The sequence below is a fragment of the Theropithecus gelada genome, chromosome 4 (assembly GCF_003255815.1).
Source record: "Theropithecus gelada isolate Dixy chromosome 4, Tgel_1.0, whole genome shotgun sequence".
In the NCBI taxonomy this organism is placed as follows: Eukaryota; Metazoa; Chordata; class Mammalia; order Primates; family Cercopithecidae; genus Theropithecus; species Theropithecus gelada.
The window spans coordinates 116,575,442-116,599,660 of NC_037671.1; the positions used below are offsets into that span (position 1 = coordinate 116,575,442).

General features: G+C 41.7%; 2 protein-coding genes across 7 annotated transcripts in view; one reads left to right on the forward strand and one right to left on the reverse strand.

Annotated features, from left to right (window-relative positions):
• LRP11 (LDL receptor related protein 11) overlaps window positions 1–14,960 on the forward strand; it is a 40,378-nt gene extending 25,418 nt beyond the window's left edge. Inside the window, exons 6-7 of the mRNA XM_025382645.1 lie at window positions 7,362–7,457; window positions 13,036–14,960. Of these exons, the coding sequence (XP_025238430.1) occupies window positions 7,362–7,457; window positions 13,036–13,190 (251 nt within the window). The 3' untranslated portion in view covers window positions 13,191–14,960. The remainder of the gene's footprint in view (window positions 1–7,361; window positions 7,458–13,035) is intronic.
• A 6,372-nt stretch (window positions 14,961–21,332) lies between these two features.
• PCMT1 (protein-L-isoaspartate (D-aspartate) O-methyltransferase) overlaps window positions 21,333–24,219 on the reverse strand; it is a 60,560-nt gene continuing 57,673 nt past the window's right edge. For all 6 annotated transcript variants that reach the window (XM_025381383.1, XM_025381381.1, XM_025381382.1 and 3 more), the window contains one exon: window positions 21,333–22,137. Coding sequence is in view for 3 of the 6 variants with exons in the window: in XM_025381381.1 (XP_025237166.1) it covers window positions 22,125–22,137 (13 nt within the window). In the remaining 3 variants the exon portion in view is untranslated. The remainder of the gene's footprint in view (window positions 22,138–24,219) is intronic.

The window sequence follows — 24,219 nt, forward strand, 5'->3', positions numbered from 1 at the left end:
CACCAGACTAGAGTCCCCAGCCTCTGATTTCATGTAAGTTAAAGACCCATAAGTAGATTTAAAAGTGCATTATTGGCCAGGTACGGTGGCTTACACCTGTAATCCCAGCACTTTGGGAGGCCAAGGCGGGCGGATCATGAGGTCAGGAGATAGAGACCATCCTGGCTAACACAGTGAAACCCCATCTCTACTAAAAATACAAAAACTTAGCCGGGCGTGGTGGTGGACACCTGTAGTCCCAGCTACTCCGGAGGCTAAGGCAGGAGAATAGTGTGAACCCAGGAGGTGGAGCTTGCAGTGAGCCGAGATTGCGCCACTGTACTCCAGCCTGGGCGACAGAGCGCGACTCCGTCTAAAAAAAAAAAAGTGCATTATTGTTCATGGCACATGCCTGGAGGACCATCAGCTAGTATAATAAATATGGATGAGTTAAATTCACTGCTGCCTCCTTCCTGCACAGACATGTGGTGAGGACAAATAAGACTTAGCTCGGCTGGGCGCCGTGGCTCACGCCTGTAATCCCAGCACTTTGGGAGGCCGAGGCGGGCGAATCATGCGGTCAGGAGTTCGAGACCAGCCTGGCCAACATGGTGGAACCCCATCTCTACTAAAAATACGAAAAATTACCTGGGCATAGTGGCAGGCACCTGTAATCCCAGCTACTCGGGAGGCTGAGGCAGGAGAATTGCTTGAACCCAGGAGGCGGAGGTTGCAGTGATCCAAGATTGTACCACCGCACTCCAGCCCAGGTGACAGAGTGAGACTCCGTCTCAAAAAAAAAAAAAAATACTTAGCTCATGGAAGACTTGTTAACAAGATGCTAAAATTAATACTAACAGTGTAGCATGCAAAGTAGTGAGATGTAGTTTTTCACCTATGACATTGACAATGATGAAGAATTATAATAATTAATGTTTCTAAGAGGAGAGAGAAACAACTGTCACGCTGCCGGTAGCAAGGCAGTTAGTGTGTCCTTCCAGAGGCCAGTTTCTGAAGTCTTAAAACTACGTATATGGTCAGGCGCAGCAGCTCACACATATAATCCCAGCACTTTGGAAGGCCAAGGCAGGTGGATCACTTGAGGCCAGGAGTTCTAGACCAGCCTGGCAACATGGCAAAACCCCGTCTCTACAAAAACTAGAAATTAGCTGGTCGTGTTTACCTGTAATCCCAGCTACTTGGAAGGCTGAGGTGGGAGAATCACTTGAGCCTGGGAGGTCGAGGCTGCAGTGAGCTGTAATCGCACCACTGCACTCCAGCCTAGGTGACAGAGTAAGACCTCATCTCTAAAACAAAACTATGTGTGCTTTGACCCAATTATCCCACTTTGGGGGATTTATTCCACACAGGTTACTGAGGATAAAATGAAGGTTTGTGCAGACATTCGGTTACACCAGAGAATGCATGCTCAGTACACTCTGAGCCCCCGGGCAGGAGGAGCACAGAGCTCCAGTGTGGCCTGTGTTTGCTCAGCATGTAAAGGCACAATGGCTGGATTGTTAGCCATGGTCACAGCCTTAGGGCCTGTTCTCTGTGTGGTCCAAGTCATTCATTAACAATTCCATCCTCTTGTATGCAAGCTACCCCAAGGAAACACATCTGGTTTCCAGCCCTACAAAGGGCTAGAAAAGTGGTGCTATATCCGCATTCACGTGGAATCTGACTTTTTGAAACTTGAGAGTTCGTGGGCATGTTAAAGTATTTCTTCTGGATCATCCTGCATGCTCTGTGGCAGCTGGAAATGAAATGGAAACAGCTTCCATCCAGCTGCCAACTCCCTCTGTAAATGTGTCACCATGCATAGTAAGCATAATACATTCAGAAGAGAGGAAAAATCGTTTCCTAAGACATTAACTCTTCCAGAAGGATCATTACCAAAAGTAACTATTTCCAGAAGCAAGTGATGTCATTGTTTTGTTTTGTTCTGATTCACCACACTGGCTAGAGCCTGTGATTGGATGTGTGAAAGTGAAGCATTTCTCTATGGCGTTCCTTATGCTGAAATTTAGGAAAAATGAATCAGGCAGTCTGGGAAATCATAGTGAATTCCTTCATGGAATGTAAAGCGCAGAAATTCACATTTCAAATACCCAGAAGGCAGGGCAAGGTCCCTGGGTAATCCCAGAGTCCATGGCAACTGCGCCTTCTGAAGTCTCCGGTGCACACTGCCTGCTGACTGATACCTGATCCTCCCACTACCTACACCACCATCTTCCTCTCCCCAGGGAATAAGGGCATTTAAGAAAATGTTCTTTAAAAAAAAAAAAAGAAAGAAAAAAAAATTTAAAAATAAAGAGCTCTTGGCCGGGCGCGGTGGCTCAAGCCTGTAATCCCAGCACTTTGAGAGGCCGAGACGGGCGGATCACGAGGTCAGGAGATCGAGACCATCCTGGCTAACACGGTGAAACCCCGTCTCTACTAAAAAAAATACAAAAAACTAGCTGGGTGAGGTGGTGGGCGCCTGTAGTCCCAGCTACACGGGAGGCTGAGGCAGGAGAATGACATAAACCTGGGAGGCAGAGCTTGCAGTGAGCTGAGATCCGGCCACTGCACACCAGCCCAGGCGACAGAGCAAGACTCCGTCTCAAAATAAATAAATAAATAAAATAAAGAGCTCTTTAATTTTGACAACTGAAGATTCAGAAAGAACTTGCATAGTTTTTTAAATGAACCCACCTCGAGGTTAGGTCCTTTTTGCAAGTACAGTTAGCCAGTTTCTCTACTGCATCCTTAATAAAGCTTTGTCCAAGACTTTCCTAAAAATAATTTAAAAGTGTGTGATTTTGCCTGAGTATGAGTAAATAAATATAGTATCAACTTGGTTCTTGGAGTAAAAAACTCATATTTGCTAGCTGTGACCTTGAGAGCAGTATGGTTCAATGGAAAACTCCTGCTTTGGGTCAGTCCTGGGTTCTAATTCGCACCACCAATTAGTAGCTAGTAGGTAATCAGTTTCTCTAAACTTCATTTCCTTACCTGTAAGAGAATAATAATCTCAGCCGGGCGTGGTGGCTCATGCCTGTAATTCCAGCACTTTGGGAGGCCAAGGCAGGTGGATCACCTGAGGTAGGGAGTTCGAGACCAGCCTGACCAACATGGAGAAACCCCATCTCTACTAATAATACAAAAATTAGCCAGGTGTGGTGGTGCATGCCTGTAATCCCAGCTTCTCCGGAGGCTGGGGCAGGAGAATCGCTTGAACCCAGGAGGCGGAGATTTCAGTGAGCCCAGATCGCGCCATTGCACTCCAGCCTGGGCTACAAGAGCAAAATTCCATCTCAAAAAAAAAAAAAAAAAAAGAGGATAATAATCTCTCATAATATGACTATAAAGAATGCATGAGATATTATATGTAAATATAATTTATGTCTCTCAGTAAATGTTAATGCGATATGAATTTTTGCTAGAACATTCAAGTCCAGTGGTATTCACTAGGAAACCAGGGTAAGAGAGCACCAAGTGTATAAGGCAGTTAATTCAAATAAAAATTAGAAATAGTGGATTGGGCACGGTGTCTCACGCCTATAATCCCAGCACTTTGGGAGGCCAAGATGGGCGGATCACGAGGTCAGGAGATCAAGACCATCCTGGCTAACACGGTGAAACCTCGTCTCTACTAAAAAATAGAAAAAATTAGCCGGGTGTGGTGGCAGATGCCTGTAGTCCCAGCTACTCCAGAGGCTGAGGCAGGAGAATGGTGTGAACCCAAGAGGCGGAGTTTGCAGTGAGCCAAGATTGTGCCACTGTACTCCAGCCTGGGCGACAGAGTGAGACTCCGTCTCAAAAAAAAAAAAAAAAAGAAATAGTGCAGTGGTGTTTCCAGTACTGAGTTCCTTTAAAAATTAAGATGAGCAAGCTCTCATCTTCATTGAGAAGAAACAGAGTGGGGTGAACACTGTAAATGCAGTTATTTTATGTTTTTTTGTTGGGTGAAAGACAAGCCAGTTAATCCTCTGAAAAAAATCGAGAGTTAGTGAATTTTGGCGCTTTGTTTTTATTCCTGACTCATTTTTATTTTTATTTTTATTTTTATTTATTTATTTATTTTTTTTTTGAGATGGAGTCTCATTCTGTCACCCAGGCTGGAGTGCAATGGTACTGTCTAGGCTAACTGCAACCTCCACCTCCCAAGTTCAAGCGATTCACTTGCCTCAGCCTCCCAAGTAGCTGAGATCACAAGCGTGTGCCACCATGCCCAGCTAATTTTTGTATTTTTAGTAGAGATGGGGTTTCACCGTGTTGGTCAGGTTGGTCTCGAACTCCTGACCTCAAGTGATCCACCCGCCTGGCCTCCTAAAGCGCTGGGATTACAGGCATGAGCCACCATGCCCAGACCCTGGCTCATTATTTTTAAAAAGTAGGACTTGAGTTTCCAACCATGTGATCTTACCACTTCCAAATTTATTATTGGAGAGAGAGATAAAGCAGAATGCATAGAAGTCACTTTGCAAGCTAACCCGGCATTATGGCATGGGGAGGAAGAAAAGGATGAAGGGAGAAGTGCCACAAGTGGTTTTTAGGTAATTTAGCAGTTTCATTTCCAAGCTGTTTCAGGGCTGCTAGTTTTGTGTGTGCGGCTGCTGGATGGACTGTTTTGCATATCAGTGATTTATATTTCTACAGAACAAATCTTGTGTTTCTTTTGGAGATCCACGAACAACTGGCATTTGAAAAAATCAGGCATTATTAACTTTAAAACAGTAATGTTTTCTATATCTCTACCAAGCAAAAACTCAGGAACATTCACTGAAGTTGAGTGTCTGCAGTAATCTAAACAAGGCTTACATTGAACCTTCAAAATATTATTGAAAATATTCATATTTTTAGGTCAGGTGCTCACACCTGTAATTCCAGTACTTTGGGAGGCCAAGGCGAGAGGATCGCTTGAGCTCAGCAGTTCAAGACCAGCCTGGGCAACATGGCAAAACCCCGTCTCTACAAAAAAGTAGAAAAATTACTCAGGTGTGGTGATGCTTACCTGTAGTCCCAGTTACTTGGGAGGCTGAAGTAGGAGGATCACTTGAGCCTGGGAAGTTGAGGCTGCAGTGAGCTGAGATTACACCACTGCACTCCAGCCTGGGCAACAAAGGGAGACCCTGTCTGAAAAGGAAAAAAAAATACTCGTATTTTCAATATGGATATCAACACCATGAGATTTGCACCATAAAAGCAGTGGTTAAATATGTACCTTTTAACTACCTCACCTTGAGAAAAAGTGTAAAAATTACTGGCCAAAAAAATTGCACTCTGTCTACTAGCAGTAAAAGTATAATAAAATAAATAAGCTTCATGGTCTTATTTTTCTGTATTAAATAGTGTTTTCCTATGTCAGCAGCTGTTTGCAATACTCGTAGTATAACTTCCTAGGCCAGAATCATATATAATAAAATCTTTTTGCTTTTCTTTTTTTTTTTTTTGAAAAGGAGTCTCACTGTTGCCCAGATGGGAGTGCGGTGGCACGATCTTGGCTCACTGCAACCTCTGCCTCCCAAGTTCAAGTGATTCTCCTGCCTCAGCTTCCCAAGTAGCTGGGATTACAGGCATGCACCCCGATGCCTGGCTAATTGTTTTGTATTTTTAGTAGAGATGGGGTTTTGCCATGTTAGCTAGGCATGGGACACTGCATGCGGCCCTTATATAATAATGTCTTATAGAACTACCTGACCTTGGATCAGGTATGGTATGAGAGAATCCAGGTAGCTGGAGAGGCCCTTGGTGACCACTGTCCTGGCTATTGCAGTGAGTTGGACAGTAACAGAACTCTATTGGCAGGGAAATCTGATCCTGCAGCCTATGAGCAATGGCTGTGTTTTCCTCATCTCTCTCCTGTCTGAGCTCAGAGTTTATGGAGAAAGCCCAAATTATTGGCTGTATGTAGGACCAACATACATGGATCTTTCTAGAGTAACAAGACACAGTAGACTGTCCCCAAAGTGCCAGGATTATAGGCGTGAGCCACTGCACCTGGTGCCACTGCACACTGCAACTTTGTGACTTAGTAAATTTGCAAAATGCAAGTTACCAAAGAATTTTATATATGAACTTTAAATAGTCTTATTTCAGTTGCAGGAATTGGGAACATTTATGTTGATGCCATAAGAGTAAAGAAGCTTTAAAAATTTTTTTGTTTCTCAATAAAATTTGTCATTAGATTATTTCTAATTCATTGCCATTAAGCATTGTAATATTCAAAAATCCCACTTGAGGCTGGGCGTGGTGGTTCACACCTGTCATCGCGGCACTTTGGCAGGCTGAGGTGAGCCGATCACTTGAGCCCACCTAGGGAACATGGCAAAACCCCATCTCTACTAAGAATACAAAAATTAGCCAGGCATGGTGGCATGTATCTGTGGTCCCAGCTACTTGGGAGAATCGCTTGAGCCCAGGAGGTCAAGGCTGCAGTGAGCCATGATCGTGCCATTGCACGCAGGCCTGGACAACAGAGACCTTGTCTCAAAAGTAAATAGGCTGGGTGTGGTGGCTCACGCCTGTAATCCTAGCACTTTGGGAGGCGAAGGCAGGTGGATCACTTGAGGTCAGGAGCTCAAGACCAGCCTGGCCAACGTGGTGAAACCCCATCTCTACTAAAAATACAAAAATTAACCAGGCGTGGTGCGCACCTGTAATCCCAGCTACTCAGGAGGCTGAGGCAGGAGAATTGCATGAACCCAGGAGGTGGACGTTGCAGTGAGCCAAGATCATGCCACTGCACTCCAACCTGGGCAACAGAGAGAGACTCTGTCTGAAAAAAAAAAAAATAAGTAAAATAATAATAATAATTTCCCCCTCAGTATTATAACGCAATAGTTAAGTAATACATCATTAAATTAGAAGTACTAGTTTCTACTAAGAAACCAGTTTGCATCCCAGCCCTGTGTGAACCTGGGTAGGAACCTGATCCTGAGCATAACCAGAAAAAAATTGAGCTATTTATACCTGCTATCCAGAGTTGTGGTGAGAAAGAGAAAGAGCATGTCTAAATGCCTTATATATACCATTGTTTGTTCTTCAAAGAAAAACCTTTCTGGTTTCTGCTTTTCATGGCATGATATCCAGAGACTCCCTGTGACTCTTCTAGCCTGAGATCTCCCTTCTCCAAGAGGCGTGGTGGTAGTTCTGGTGCAGGGTGTGTCTTCCGCTCTCTCTGTCAGTGGTTTCGTATTAGCTGCGTACTCTGCTTTATTCAATGGGTCACCTTAGTTATTTGCTGCTTAACTATCAACATAGGCCTTTGTTTAGTAGAGAAATAAACAATTCTTCTCTAAGGCCACCTTAAAAAAAAAAAAAGGCTGTGTTTTCACATGTGTTTCGTGAAGTTTCTGATGCGTACACCTTCAATATATATTCTTTCTTTTCTGCAGATAGTAGTTCCTCAAGGAAGGACAGAAAAGAGGAAAATTACATTTTTGAGTCAAAGGGCGATGGAGGAGGCGGGGAACACCCAGCCCCAGAAACAGGTAAATGTCCACCTTGGAAACCCTTTGCAGACTGTAGTCCTCTCAGAACTGCATGCCCTCTGGCTGAGGATATTCCCTGAAGCCATGAGAGCTCCTGACAGGAGCAGTCCATCAGTGGACCGGAAGAACTAGCTCCTTGTTGCTTGTATTGCACTGCATCTTTGGGCTCCTGATAGTAACCTACCATCTTTGGACTTCAGCTGCCTTTTCTATACACCCTTCCAGGTGTGACACCTGTGGAAAATGTCATACTTGTGGCATGGTGGGAGATCACAAGCTTTAGAGTCAGATGCCACAATTCAAATCCTTGCTCAAAGCTAGGCACAGTCGCTCACGCCTGTAATCCCAGCACTTTGGGAGGCCAAGGCAGGAGGATCGTTTGAGTTCAGGAGTTCAAGACCAGCCTGGGCAATATGGCAAAATCCCGTCTCTACAAAAAAGTACAAAAATTAGCCAAGTGTGGTGACACTCGCCTGTAGTCCCAGGGAGGCTGAGGTGGGAGGATCACTTGAGCCTGGGAGGTCGAGGCTGCAGTGAGATAAGATTATGCCACTGCACTCCAGCCTGGGTGACAGGGTAAGGCCGTCTCAGAAAAAAAAAAAAAAAAAATTCTCGCTTACCCACTGAACTGTGTGACCTTGAGCAGGCTGTCTTATCTCCCTGGATCTCAAGTTTTCTCATTCGTAAGGTGAGGGTAGTAACAATACCTGCCTCATAGGGTTGCTAAGAAGAATATATGGGATAATTAATCTAAAGCATTTAATGCACTGTGTGGCTCATATGATGAGCCAAATATAGAAATGATGGCAGTTATTACAGAGTTATTTACGATGAAAGAAGAGTAAAGGTCTTAGAGTACCTAGTTCTCTTTCCAAGTGCCCTAGTGACAAAGACAGAAGACAATAGGAATGAGGGAAGGTATAGGAAGTAGAATATTTACTAAGTGGAAGAAGAATACAATAATGTCATTAATTTTGGTTGATTTTAACTAGCAAGAAAAGACTTTGGACACCATCCTGTAGAAAGGCAGGCTTTAGTCTTAAATCCCACAGACTGGTAAAAGAAGCTTTAGGAGAATAAAATACAAACTTAAGTTATAAACATTGAGAAAACTTTATTTTTACCCTATTTATAGTATCAGGACAATATTAAAATATAATGTTTAAACAAAAGATAGCTAAGAATAATCCAGATGTCAAGTATGTGGGTGACCCCCTTGGTCTGCTGGCCTCCTAGACTTAGCCTGTCCCAAGGTATTTGAATAAAAGTGGCCCTGTGCCCTATCAAGGGAAGAGGAAAACCAGCCCCCCTCTTGCCTCCCCACCCATATGTATCCAGAGAGTCTCAGCTGTAGTTGGCTGTTGCCTATTCTGGTTGTTACATATATATATTTTTTAATTTTGTTGTTGAGACAGAGTTTCACTCTGTTGTCCAGGTTGGAGCGCAGTGGCACGATCTCAGCTCACTGCAGCCTCTGCTTCCCGGGTTCAAACGATTCCCCTGCCTCAGCCTCCATAGTAGCTGGGATTACAGGCGCATGCTACCACACCCAGCTAATTTTTGTATTTTTAGTAGAGATGGGGTTTCGCCATGTTGGCCAGGCGGGTCTCAAAACTCCTGACCTCAAGTGATCCACCTGCCTCAGCCTCCCACAGTGCTGGGATTACAGGTGTGAACCACCACGCCCGGTCTGTTACATATTTTAAATGTCACCCCCATTCATATGAACGGAATACATAATTCATCACCCTAGCTGGTTACTGAGAATACCATCATGGTGTGTTTTAGAAGCAGCTAGAAAGTTGTAAATCTCAAATTATCCAAACTAAGCCAACTAAATATTACAAGTCAAGAATAGTTTTCAATATTCTGGCAAGTACTTTTGGGAGATTCCATTTTCCTTGTCATAAAAGCATTAAACAGGAATCAGATCAGACAGTTCAGCAGCCTCATATCTGACTTAGCAAATAGAACATTTTCCCAGATCTTGTCTGTTTCATTGTTACCATAGCTAAACCTGAGCCCCCCGGCATTGGGATTGGCCTCTTCAACCACAGCTTCCTAACCCTTTAGCCTAAATGCTTGTGCTCATCTTTAAGCAAGTCCCCTGGACTGGGGCTGGGTGTTGCAGTCCCATTGGTGAGAAATGATTTGGGGTTCCTGGGGTTTTTGTGGGTATTGACCAAAGTCTCTTTTTTTGTCCCGTTCCTTTGTAATATATGCACCTTATAGGAAGGTGGAGGGAGAATGACACCTTGGGGCCACTTAGCCTTGTCAGAACTTCTTTCATCAGGTGGAGACTAGGAGGCAGTAGTAGCTACTGAGGCCCCAAACTGCTGACATGGAGAGACCAGGCAGCCGTCTTGACACCTCCAGGGCTGCTGTGTGTGGAATGAGACAGCTGTAGAATCCAATGCCAGTCCATAGGTTTATCGCCGATTTGTGTCTTTCACAATTCTCTGGAGGAATGCTGGCCTCTTCCAGAACTTCGTTTGATACCTAACAGTCTCTAAAGCAGCTTTCCCATCCCCTCCTCCGGCACCCAGACACTTTCAAACTGTTCTTAAGAATCTTGTTCAGGAGTTTTACCTGGGATTCTAAAAATACACCAGAGTTGAAGTGCCGTGAGTGTGTCATCAGCTCCAGGTCCTTTTGTCTTCAAGAGGCTGCCACCTATACCTGGGACCAGATTTAAGCCCAGTAAATCAAGACTGTCTGGAGTGAACTTCCTCAGCTACCTGCCCCCCAAATGTAAAAACTCATTTGGTTGCATTCGCCCCTCTTCCTCTCCTCCAGTACTAAAGGAAGAGGGGTCCCCTCTTTCCAAGGTCTCTCTCCCTGATCTGGATATAGCCCCTGATTTCCTCAGGTGCATTGCTCATCATCTCCTAGCTCTCCCACGTTTTTCATCTGTTTCTCTACTGGCTCATTCCCCTGACTGGGATCACCTTCAGATTTCTTAATATGTAAAGAAACAAAGTAACATCCTCCCTCTTCTGTCCTCCCATAAATGAATTACTAATTGCTAAATCCAGTGGGCTCTCCAGGCTTTCCCTCACTTGACCTCTCCTTAGCATTTGATTCAGCTGAGGACTTTCTTCTTGGACTAGTCTCTTTCCTCAGCTTCCAAAAGCCCACTCCCTACTACAGTGGTCGTCGTCCTGTTTCTCTGACTGGTCTTTTTCTGTTCTTTTTGGTCCTCTTCTTTTGTCTGCCCTCTAAATGCTGGTGTTTCCCAGGACCGTGTTCCTGGCTCACCTTTCTTCCTTTCTCTCTGGCTGTCCTACCCACTATCGTGACTGCAGCTACCAGCTTTATGCAGAAAGGCTCCCACATATTTAGGCCCAGATAATCCAAAAGCCTAAGAGAAAATTCCACCTGATCGCCTGTAGGCATCTCAATCTGAAAATGTCAAAAAATAAACTTATCTCCTTCAACCACCCAACAGTCTCTATCATACATCAAAATCACTCAAGCAAAAATCCTACAGACCAGATAGATGAACCACCGATTTTTATTAATACATCTATGCTTCATACATAATTTTATCATAGTAACTATAACATTTTGTTGCATTTTTTCCCATTTAAATGTCTGTCTACCCAGACTTAGTCGTTCAAAAACTGTCTCATTTACATTTTGCAGAAGTAGAGTACCATAGTGGTTAGAACCACAGGCTCTGGGGCTGTCCTGTCTGGGGTTATTTATTAGCTCTACCACTTAACAATCTTAGACCTAAGTCACTTCAGTCTTTCTCTTTTTTTTTTTTTTAAGACAGGATCTTACTCTGTCACCCAGGCTGGAGTGTAATTTAAGAGCTCACTGAAGCCTCTACCTCCCAGACTCAAGTGATCCTCCTGCTTTAGCCTCCCAAAGCATTGGGATTATAGACGTGAGCCACTGTGCCCAGCTTCACTTCTCTTTTTTTTTTTTTTTTTTTTTTTTGAGATAGGCTCTCACTCTGTCACCCAGGCTGGAGTGCAGTAGCCTGATCATGGCTTATAACAGCCTCAACTTTCTGGGCTCAGGTGATTGTCCTCTTTCAGCCTCTCGAGTAGCTGGGACTGCAGGTGCCTGCCACAACTGGCTAATAATTTTTTGTAGAGACGAGGTCTCGCCACGTTTCCCAGGCTGATCTCGAACTCCTGGGATCAAGCAATTTGCCCACCTTTGCCTTCCAAAGTGCTAGTATCACAGGCCTGAGCCACCGTGCCTGACCCTCACTTCATTCTTGATACCTTACCTCCCTCATTTGTAAAATGGGGATAATAATGGCACCAATTTATGTGGTGGTTGTGAGAAATCAATGATTTAAGCTATAAAGCTGGTATTCTTGGCATTAGCTTATCTTGTGGGGGGTGGTATTTATTTACAAATAAAAGGATTACCAGCATTTAGCTCAGTGTCTGGCACATGGAAGAAGGCTTTTAATGAATGCAGAATGAATGAATAAATGAGAGCAAATGTTATAGAATGAGCTACACAAGGGAGATGTTTCTCCTCTAGTTCCACCAGTCGGCAAGATCCCTACAGCTGAAAACAGTTCCACCATGTCATCTCCAGACCTGGCCTGGCCACACAGTAGATCAGACTAAAAATAGAGCCTGCTAAGCTAGATAAAAAAGACTGATCTTGGCACACCCTGTCCTTCCAGACTCCTGGAAGCCTCGCTACTTCTAGTCTGGTGTCAAGGATCTGCCTCACAGGAAAAACTAAACAGATGTTTTCCTTTAACGTCCAAAATCACACCAGCATATTTGGAAGTTAGTTTTCAACAAAGGTTCTACTGACTGAGTCGGTTCCCTGGATTTAGAAAGGAAATAAATTTCTTAAGCCCTAACCAGAACAAGAAATCAGGAGTTAGTTCATATTTAGTTGAAGAATGATCATGTATAAATCCATAAATATAGTCGATGACTACACAAAAAAAAAATTCATGATGAGAATGCCTATTTCAGTTGGATGTAAGAGTGATGGTAATATGTGTACCCATTGATGCCATACAAATTTTGTAGGAAGCTGGTACAGAATTTGGTTTTAAAGAGGTCTGTGTTGGCCAGGCGCGGTGCTCACACCTGTAATCCTAGCACTTTGGGAGGCCAAGGCTGGTGGATCATGAGGTGAGGAGTTCGAGACCAGCCTGGCCAAGATGGTGAAACCCCATCTCTACTAAAAATACAAAAATTAGCTGGGTAGAGTGGCAGATACCTGTAATCCCAGCTACTTGGGAGGCTGAGGCAGGAGAATCACCTGAACCTAGGAGGTGGAGGTTGCAGTGAGCCGAGATTGAGCCACTTCACTCCAGCCTGAGCAGCAGAGCAAGACTTCGTCTAAAAAAAAAAAAAAAAAAAAAGTCTAGGTTTGGGACCTGAACCTGTAACTTACAGCCTCCTAGGCAAATAAGCAAATTATGGAACCTCAGTACACTTTAGTTAACCTGCAAAACAGTGGTAATGCTAATACCAGTTTGTTTGGATGAAAATAAAATAGTGCATGAAAAGTGCTTATCATATAGTGACCAGTAGCTGTCACTGTGACTAATCACTGGCTTGCCCTCTTCATGTCTAACCTCCTCAAGGTGCGGTGCTACCTCTGGCGCTGGGTTTGGCTATCACTGCCCTGCTGCTTCTCATGGTTGCGTGCCGACTACGACTGGTGAAACAGAAACTGAAAAAAGCTCGTCCCATTACATCTGAGGAATCGGACTACCTCATAAATGGGATGTATCTATAAGAATGTAATTTAAATAGCTTGGGGCAAGGACATGTTTTGTTTATAATTTATACGTCTATTAAGTTCTGGATATTTACAGCTTCTTTCGTTTTTAATTGGGCCAAAAGATTCTGCAAATCCCAAATCTTTGTCTTTATTGTAAAAAAAAGTTCCTTAGGAAGTTGTAACATATTTTGCAATTTAGAGAGGAATTCATGATTAAAGATTTCTAAAAATATAATTCTGATTTATGTAAGCTGTCCCTGAAAATAGAAATTTGTACTTAGCTGAGAGAAAATTCAGTATTTCAGGAGGTGGTATTAGGATGACTGTGTTAACCCCTTACTTTTTAGAAGCCAACTGTTGGCCCCTTACCATGCTGGACTGCTATAGGCCCAGCTTCTTCTCGTTCTGTGGCCCTTTTCTTCCTCTTTGAAGCTCCCAATGTTCTTTTTCTTTTCCCCTCTAAACCTGTTTCTGAGAGTGGATCTCAAGTGAGTTCATGCCTTCAATCAGATGTTACTTATGGTGGGTATACCTAAATTATAAACCTTATGTACAGGTCAGTGAGCCTCAGGAAGATGAGTGTGGGTCCTTCCCAGTCCTCTGACATCATGTCATATAGGTGGCTGCCTCCTTAGACTGACCTTTGGGAGAAAAAAACCCAGACTTTGAATTAGAAAAGCTCTAAGATGGTCATGCAGTGAGATAGGAAATCAAGATGAAAGCAGAGAATCTGGCATGCCAAAAATGAACAAAAACTTAGTTGAGGGCAAAGAGAGCAAGGAGAACGTTTAATACTTCGCTACATCAAGTCAACACTGCTCCATGGTGAGATCACAGCAACTCATTTATATACATATAGCCTTTGTTGATGAAAGAGAAAAATGCCAATTGAAGAGAGGACATTGAGTGGATTCCTGGGTACAGCTTTTGTAAAAATATCATCATGGCTTTCATCCAGTGGAGTGAGTCGATTTTTTTTAATGTTATAAAACGTTAGAATGTGCCATCAGCTGATGCCAGGCTTATGTATTTCTAGGGCATAAAAACAGTTTTTCAGAAATTCATCTTTATAGAAAACCAGCATCTAGCTTAGCATCTTTCCCCTTTTAATTTGTAGGCTTTTAAAGGCAAATTATTCCCACCATCACTTAACGCCGGGATTATACACATTCTAGAAATGATTCTGAGAGGAATGTATAGTATGGTATACTATACATATAGTATACTATCTACACTCACATGATGTTCTTATTTATATATTTTTTAACCATAAGTGGCAAATATTTAAAAATATTTGAAAAACACTCCAGAATCTAGTACACTTTATTTTTAGACTGACCCTGAAGTAGGTTGTTCTTTTAACAAAGGGTTTAATTTGGGTGGGGAATATAACATATCAAAATACATGAACAAATGAAAAGTTAATTCTAGAAAAGCAAAGAAATTGGGTATCATTTTTGTTTCTTGGGAAGCTAGTTTTGTTGAATGTTTAGAATTGAGCAAAGATTTAAATTTTTCAAGGGCAGTTTAGAAAAATTAACTTTGTGAATGAACTTAAGATGTCTGTACTCTATATGTGATGCTGTGCAGTTTGTTTTTGTATGGGAAGATGTCACCTATAGCCATAACCAATAAAATAAAAACTGATGAGGCATGCAGCTTTCAGCACATCTTTTATACCTGAAGAAATTAATTTTGTGTTGCTATGGTGTTGAAATATCTGAGAAAAGATGTTCTGTATCTATGTAAACATGATTCCTTTAATAAATTGTATTTTATTATTAAGTCTTTTTTTCCTTTTAATATAATCATAAGTTGCTATTACTGACTGAGCTGTTACTGCATTATTTGGATTCAATCACACCAATCCTATTTTACAACAGGGGAAATTGAGTATTACAGAAAGTGACTTGCCCACAGCCACATAAAGCATACTCGAGGGAAGGAGAATCAAGGTCTACAAAATATTTATATTACCAGGTAGACTGAATGTGACTTTTAAAAGTGATCTTACCTGTAGATTATCTGATTGAAGGAGTTCTGCATCTAAGACAATTGAAAAATAATTTTAAAGGGAAAGGTGTCCACAATTTCTCTCTTAAACATGTTCTTGTGTTTTACTTGTCTTTTCTTAAGGCTCACTTAAACCTCCTCCTGAACACTTAAAACTTACTTTTTCCTTTCATTCTTACTAGACAGCAGCTACTCCTCCAGCCTTCCACAGCATTTTACTATTTCAAATCAGCTGAGTACCCAATACATTCTCTTCCATAGGAAAATAACAGGATTTTTTTCATCTTGCTCCCAATGACTTCAAAACCTGTGGTCCGGCCCCACAACTGAGTCCCACTCAGCAATACCTCCCTTCAGTCACTGATGGCTGTTCACATTGCTCTTTACTAGATTTTCCTTTGGCCCACACATAGAGATGCTTTTTCTCTTTTTTTGAGATCAAGTCTCACTCTGTTGCCCAGGCTGGAGTGCAGTGGTGTGATCTCAGCTAACTGCAACCTCTGCCTCCCAGGTTCAAGTGATACTGGTGCCTCAGCCTCCCGATTAGCTGGGACCACAGGTGTGTGCCACCATGCTCAGCTAATTTTTGTATTTTTTTAGTAGAGATGGGATTTCGCCATGTTGGCCAAGCTGGTCTCAAACTCCTGACCTCAGATGATCCACCTGCCTCGGCCTCCCAAAATGCTGGGATTACAGGTGTGAACCACCATGCCCGGCCAAGATGTATATTTCTATTTGTCTTTCCATTTTGCTGTTCAAGGCCCACTCTTGATTACTTCACCTGTGTAAACAAACAGGTGTGCTGTGCCCCAGACCACAAGCCACCATCCTTACCCTCAGATGTTCGCTCAACATAATGTTGATGCTGCCTCTTAACACAGCATCTGAGCCTGAGATTCCATAATTTGGGCTCCTTGTTAAATTCAATCATATTGTCTCAAAACAATTTCATGTTTTGCTTTGCTTTCTCAAAGTGGATTATGCCACTTTATTCCTAGCAGAATTAATGTTTTGTTTTCTGGATTCCAGGTTTTCTACAATTTTTCGGATTAAAATTGAACGAGAATTTCTAACAAAGACCTGCCCAAGCTGAATACAAAGAGGGAAAAACTTAGTTTGCAGTTTGCCATTCACAAATTTCTTGTCTCACAGATGCTTTTTAAGCATCTGTGTTGCGGACTTTTCTGTTCCTGTCCCCATTTTCCAACCTACTGGATTCTAGTATTCTAAAAATAAAATGAGTATTTTAAGTTATAGCTACTTTAGTGGATAAACACAGATTGTCCAGCTAAATAGGAAACCACCAAGGACAAAAATAAAGTTAGACATCCCAAAGCTGAATGTTTTTGGGAATTGATGGGTTAGAACTGAGCCTTCTCCTATATTTCCCATATTTAGGTCTAAGCATATCTTCCTTCCTAATTATTTCAATTCTCAAATCACATTTTTAAAATCTTGTTATGTCATCACCCTGCAAATTGGAAAGAGATCAACTTACTATTCAGCTTAAATCCTTTTATGAAGTTATTTCAAAATTTAGGAAACTTCTCAAAATATTTTAATACAAAAATAATGTTACTTTTACAAAAATAGCTTAGGGAAATTGGGCCAGGTGCAGTGGCTCATGCCTGTAATCCCAAGACTTGGAGAGGCCCAGGTGGGCAGATCACCTGAGGTCAGGAGTTTGAGACCAGCCTGGCCGACATGGTGAAACCCTGTCTCTACTAAAAATACAAAAATTAGCCAGGCGTGGTAGCACACCCGTAAAGCCCAGCTAATCAGGAGGCTGAGGTGGGAGTATCACTTGAACCAAGGAGGTGGAGGTTGCAGTGAGCTGAGATCATGCCACTGCACTCCAGCATGGGGAACAGAGCAAGACTCCATCTCAAAAAAAAAAAAAAAAAAAAAAAAAGGGCCAGGTGCGGTGGCTCACGCCTGTAATCCCGGCACTTTGGGAGGCTGAGGCAGGAGGATCACGAGGTCAGGAGATCAAGACTATCCTGGCTAACACGGTGAAACCTGTCTCTACTAAAAATACAAAAAAATTAGCTGGGTGTGATGGTGTGCACATGTAGTCCCAGCTACCCAGGAGGCCGAGGCAGGAGAATCACTTGATCCTGGGAGGCAGAGGTTGCAGTGAGCCAAGATTGCACCACTGCACTCCAGCCTAGAGAAAGAGTGAGAGACTCTGTCTCAAAAAAAAAAAAAAAAAAAAAAAAAAAGAAGGAAAGAAAAAGCCAAAAAGATGAAGCCAGAAGTGGGGAACCAACAACCATTATTGTAGCAACGATATTAGAAAGATTAAGGATAAGGAAATTATTGGACTTGATTCCCTTTTTGTTTGAGACGGAGTCTGGCTGTGTCGCCCAGGCTGGAGTGCAGTGGCGTGATCTCGGCTCACTGCAACCTCTGCCTCCTGGGTTCAAGTCATTCTCCTGTCTCAACCTCCCAAGTAGCTGGGATTACAGGCACACCCCACCACACCCAGCTAATTTTGTATTTTTAGTAGAGATGGGGTTTTGCCATGTTGGTCAGGCTGGTCTCAAACTCCTAACCTCAGGTGATCCACCCACCTCAGCCTCCCAAATTGCTGGGATTGAAGGGGTGAGCCACTGTGCCCGGCCTGATTTCCTTTTTATCATATTACAATACACAAACATTCCTTGGCTCCTTGGGTCAGCTGGTTTTCTTCAAGTGGGATTCTTTCAGCAGCCCTCTATTTGAGCCAGGTGCTAGGTTCAGTGAGAACACAACACTTATCTTTCCGGAAAATGGTCAGAGGAATCCAGAGATCCAACTGAAATCCAATCAGAACCCATTTGTTTTACTGTTCAGTTCTTTAAGAACACAATAAGTTGCAGGAAATGATTTATACCTAGAAGAATTTTAGCACTTACCTAAAATAAGGTATGAGCCTCTGAACCCCATTTAGAACACTAAAAATAATCCATTTATTTCATTTACAATATTAATGTTCAGTTACCATACTCACTCATATATTTTAGTAACGTATCAAACTACTGAAAATTTGTTAACATTTAACTGAAAACCAAAAATACCCACCTGGCTAATGAAACAAAATTAAGCAGCTTTGTTTCCTGGCTGACAATGACCAAGAATAGCTTCAAATAATTTGTGAGCATTATCACTCAAAAATGTTATTCTATTTTAGATCAATTGAATTTTTAGGATGCTTTAATACAGGTACATTATACACCAATTTTAAAAGTTCAGTGGGCCAGGCACAGTGGCTCACACCTGTAATCTCAACACTTTGGGAGGCCAAGGCGGGTAGATCCCAAGGTCAGGAGATGGAGACCATCTTGGCTAACACAGTGAAACCCTGTCTCTACTAAAAATACAAAAAATTAGCTGGGCGTGGTGACACACGCCTGTAGTCCCAACTACTTGGGAGGCTGAGGCAGGAGAATCGCTTGAACCCGGGAGGCGGAGGTTGCAGTGAGCTGAGATCGCACCACTGCACTCCAGCCTGGGTGATGGAGTGAGGATCTGTCCCCCTCCCAAAAAAAAAAAAAAGTTCAGTGAACTTTTTTTGAAAAATGGCACTTTTTAAAATTAGGGCAGTGGAATTTAAAATACTTGCATGAACAATGTTATGGATTATTTTCCCCCCAGAATGTCATTTTCTTCTAATGTTATTGACTAGAAAAGAGTTGAAACTCTCGGCCGGGTGCGGTGGCTCACACCTGTAATCCCAGCACTTTGGGAGGCCAAGGCAGGTGGATCACTTGAGGTCAGGAGTTCGACACCAACCTGACCAACATGGTGAAACCCCATCTCTACTAAAAAAGTACAAAATTAGCTGGGTGTGGTGGCGCATGCCTGTAATCTCAGCTACTTGGGAGGCAGTGGATACATTTAAGAATTGCTTGAACCCCGGAGGCGGAGGTTGCAGTGAACTGAGATCGCATCATCACACTCAAAAGAAAAACCCTCAATAAAAAGCTGATATTCATAATTCAGGCTTAGATTTTATTAGTGGTTAAGAGATAGGGTTCTTAGGTTTCTACTAGAAGGGTGTAGGAAAGATTTTTTAAAAAAGAGAGGGAGAGAGTGAGTCTTACTCTGTTGCCCAGGCTGGAGTGCAGTGGCACAATCATAGCTCACTATAGCTTTGCTCACTACAGCCTCGAACTCCTGGGCTCGAGCAATTCTCCTGCATTAGCCTCCCAAGTAGCTTGGACTACAGGAACACATCTCCATGCCTGGATAATTTTTATTTTTTGTAGAGACAAGATCTCACTCTGTTGCTCAAGCTTGTCTTGAACTCCTGGCCTCAAGCAATCCTCCTCCCTTGGCCTCCCAAAGTGCTGAGATTACAGGTTTGAGCCACCATGCTTGGACAAGATTACATAAATTTTGAGAGTTTGATTTGGCCTTTAATAAAACCAAATCTATAGAAAAAAATCTCATTTCAACAGGATCTCACTAGACTGAAACTTTTTGAAATGTTTTCATTGTTGCCCTTCATATTATGTAAAGGAATCACTTCTACTAAGGAAAATGACATAAGGAAATGTTTTAGAAATTATGAATACTAAAGATAAAGGAGACTACCTATACACACACACACACACACACACATATATATCTTACAGAAAAAAAAACTCTTAGGCCTAGCTAAAATCTATTATTTCCATTTCTACCCATTTATTCATGCTCCTTAAAGCCCATTCCTGTTTATTCAACATTCTACAATTTTAATTTATAAACATGTAAAGTCCAAGAGCAGTGCTTGAACAATGCTGAAGGCATAGCACTGTCTGTACTAATCAGGTGGCATTTAAGTTTGTCTTATCATATTTACATAATTGTCTCCTCAAACAGACTTCACTCTTGAGAGTAGGGGCCTTTTTCTATCCCCAGAACCAAACATAAGAGACTCACATATAGTAAAATATTGGTAATGGCTATGAAAGACGCAGATCAGTGGATACATTTAAGAATTTAAGTTGTAAAGAAATTAGACCTTTACAACTATTTCAAATGGACTAGTCCTGGACCACAGGAGTTCACGGCCTGAGTATGGAAGCAATAAACAGCAGCAAACTGAAGCCAACCATAAACAAACTCTCAAGTTATGGGTACCAAATAATGCTAGTTTCCTGTGTCTAAGACCTTAGCCAAGAAGAGGCACTTGTGAAAAGATGTATGCACAATTTTTAAAAGCCATTTTATTTATTTATTTATTTATTGAGACGGAGTTTCACTCGTCACCCAGGCTGGAGTGCAATGGCATGATCTCGGCTCACTGCAACCTCCGCCTCCCCAGTTCAAGCAATTCTCCTGTCTCAGCCTCCCTACTAGCTGGGATTACAGGTGTGTGCCACCATGCCTGGCTAATTTTTGTATTTTTAATAGAGAGGGGGTTTCACCATGTTGGCCAGGCTGGTCTTGAACTCCTGACCTCAGGTGATCCACCCATCTCGGCCTCCCAAAACTGCCGGGATTACAGGCGTGAGCCACTGCACCCAGCCTAAAAGCCATTTGTAAAGAAGTAATATACAAGACTTTTTTCAAGAGCTCGGGGGAGTGTCTCACATGGCCACAAAGGTTCTTTGCCAGAATTACACACATGCACCCAGTAGAAGGGCTTTGCTGGGAGTGCTGATTCTGCTCATTCTGGAGCTTATATTTCCTCAGTTCTAGAACTCCTAGAAAAACTAACATCTTATTATAAAAGTTATAAATCATAACATTTAAATAAGATCCCAAAGTGCTACTGCCTTCTTAGAAATTCAGCTATAGTCATCGTATTAATAAATGTATTTATAGGTGAGAGATGGGTTTTGGTCTGTTCATCCTCAATCCTGTTCTTTCCTGACTTTAAGTCAATTCATTCACCACTCACTCATCAGCATTTATTGTATAGCTACTACAAGACAAGCCCTGGGCTAGGGAGTCAAAGAGAAATGACGACCGAAGTACAGTCCTGGCCCTGGAGCAGTGTAGTCACATTCTGCAATGTAGTCACATTCTGCAATGTACAGTTGGATTAATGCTATTTACTTACTCAGACTTCGCAAAAGGAAACAACCAGAGAAATAGTTTTTTTCCTGTGATCGTAAACACTCCCTATCTGGTGGATTTGCTGTTCTTTCTTCTATATTCAAAAACAACCAATGCCTCTTTTGCTTTTAACTTTATTTGGCAAAGCAGCACTGCATAAACTGTTCAAGAACTGGGACACAGCTTACACAGCATGTTAAGTTCATGTACATTATCAGCAGCACATTAGTAACAGAAAACAACACTAAACTACAAGTCTCCTATAATTTTGAGAGAGAGAAAGGAAGAACTAAGTCAGTTATGTCCAATCTGAACAGCTGAGTGTTTACAGGACATCACCTGCCATCTTAAGGTTTAATATTTACAAATGCCTAGTTTTAAGGTAACAAAGCAGCTGATTGTATCTACAACATGCTATTCTATGACACCACATCAAAAGCTTTAAAAAGAAAGCTCATCTCTATTTTCTTAGTAGCATCTAACAGACATCCAAATACCAAGAATCTTAACTTGTGAATGGTGGTGTTATCCAATGCACAAAAGCAATCTGATAAATTAATATCAGAACAGAATTAAGTGTCCAAGAAAAGAAAAACCACTCCTCAAAATCAATTGACAAACTAAGTTTTCCATTTTTCAGAACCCTTTCTTTTAATATTTCCAAGTAAAATATAGGCATGTTAAAGTAATATTACACAAATTTACACTCTGTATCCTTCCTCTACCAATTTGGCTCTGTGCCTCTTTGAAGAATCAGAAACCCTAAAAAAAACACACATTTTCATGCTGAAAATAACAGTGTAACAAAGTCCAAAACAAGCTGTGATGGTGTTGGTTTTCAAAAAGCTTTGAGGACTGAGATGAGCAATCCACTGTAATTTTATACTGGTCAAGCTGATGTTGCTTTTACAATTCATCCCTGTGAGGATAAAAGAGAGAAATACATTAGTAGGAGTTACACACTGCCCAATTTGACTTTATAATAGTTTAGATACAACTATTAAGTCAATAAAAATGCACTGATCACCAAGCAACATATTTAAAAGATAAAAAAGCAAACAATCCAAGTGAAAGCAACAGGGGGTCAGCCATTCCAAACATCTTCCATGCCACTCCAGAATGAAGTATGCAACCTCAAGGGCGTGAGTTCTTTTTTATTTCTAAAAATAGATATCTTCCTTCAATGTCAAAATTCAGAAAAATTATCTTTTAGACCTATGTTCATCTTTACACTATAGTAAAATGACAACTTAAGTGTTTTAGAGTTCAAATGAGTTAATAGTTACATTCACAAAATTGGACAAAAATGTGGTCTTTTGCTCAGAATGTCCATTAGCAATTGTGGAGTGGGTCAATCTCCACCTAAGCTCTCTGAGAGAAAAGGCATCATCTGTAGGTATAATATACCTGTCAGCTGATTTCATAAGGCAGCTTTATCAGCTCCAAAAGAAACCATTCGCTCAGCCAGGTGCAGCACTGTACCAGCAACTGCCAGTGAGAGGAAGGAAGGAATAAAAATGCAGTCTAAAATAAACTGTATGGTATCTCAATTATACCTCAGTAAAACTGTTAAAAGTGAAAAAATGAATAAAACTACGAGAAAAGCCCACAAGCCTCATAGCTGAAGGTAATCTGAGTGAAAAAACAAGAACTTTAGGGGTAAAGAAGCAAGATATTGATAATTAAGTCTCAAGTGGTTTAAGAAAAAGGAAAAAAATTACATATATGTATATATAGAAAGAGGGGAAAGAAATGTAGAAAAATGATAATAATTGATGACTCTGGATGAAGAGATTTAGGAGTTATTTGTACTATCCTAGCAACTTGTCTGCAATAAAAATTAAAGGTAAAAGTTTTGAAAAAGTTGTTAAATTTGAAGGGAAGAAGAAATAAAGAGCTCATATTTCACAAGTAAGTGGGGGTAAATTACTGGACAATTTTTTAAAACTAAATTTTATAAATTGTGCAAGAAAATATTTTAAAAATTATTTCTCCAATAAGCTGCCTTTATCCTACAGTATTGGATTATCTATTAAATGACAAATTATAAGTCTGCTTCCTCTTACTATATTCTACCAAATAACAATATAATAATTCTCATAGAACAGCTTTTACTTAAACTCATGCAGGCGTTAAAATATTTCGTCTACAAAGAATTACCTGCAAAGTGCTCTATTCATAAACTAAAATTCACTTGTGCTTTTTAGAATATGAATTGAAGAGATTGTTTTTCTTGTTTTGACTTTTTCTTTCTTTCTTTCTTTTTTTTTTTTTCTGAGATGAAGTCTCGCTCTGTCGCCCAGGCTGGAGTGCAGTGGTGCGATCTCAGCTCACTGCAACCTCCGCCTCCCTGGTTCCAGTAATTCTCCTGCCTCAGCCTCCGAAGTAGCTGGGATTACAGGCAGGCACCACCACACACAGCTAAATTTTTTTTTTTTGTAGTTTTAGTAGAGACAGGGTTTCACCATGTTGGCCAGGCTGGTCTCAAACTCCTGACCTCAAGTGATCCGCCTGCCTCAGCCTCCCAAAGTGCGGGATTACAGGTGTGAGCCACCATACCCAAGCCAAAGATACTGTTATTTTTAAATAATTTACTACAATTTGGCCGGGGGCGGTGACTCACACCTGTAATCCTAGCACTTTGGGAGGCCGAGGCGGGCGGATCATGAGGTCAGGAGATTGAGACCATCCTGGCTAACATGGTGAAACTTCATCTCTACTAAAAATACAATTAGCCAGGCATGGTGGCATGCACCTGTAATCCTAGCTACTTGGGAAGCTGAGGCAGGAGAATTGCTTGAACCAGGGAGGCGGAGGTTGCAGTGAGCTGAGAACGCGCCACTGCACTCCAGCCTGGGTGACAGAGCGAGACTCCATCTCAGAAAACAATAATAATAATAATAATAATAATAATTTACAATTTACCTCCTGCAAGACATTAAGTATACTGTAAATAAATTCATGCCCCCTCAACAACATAGTACCATTTTCCCAACTATCC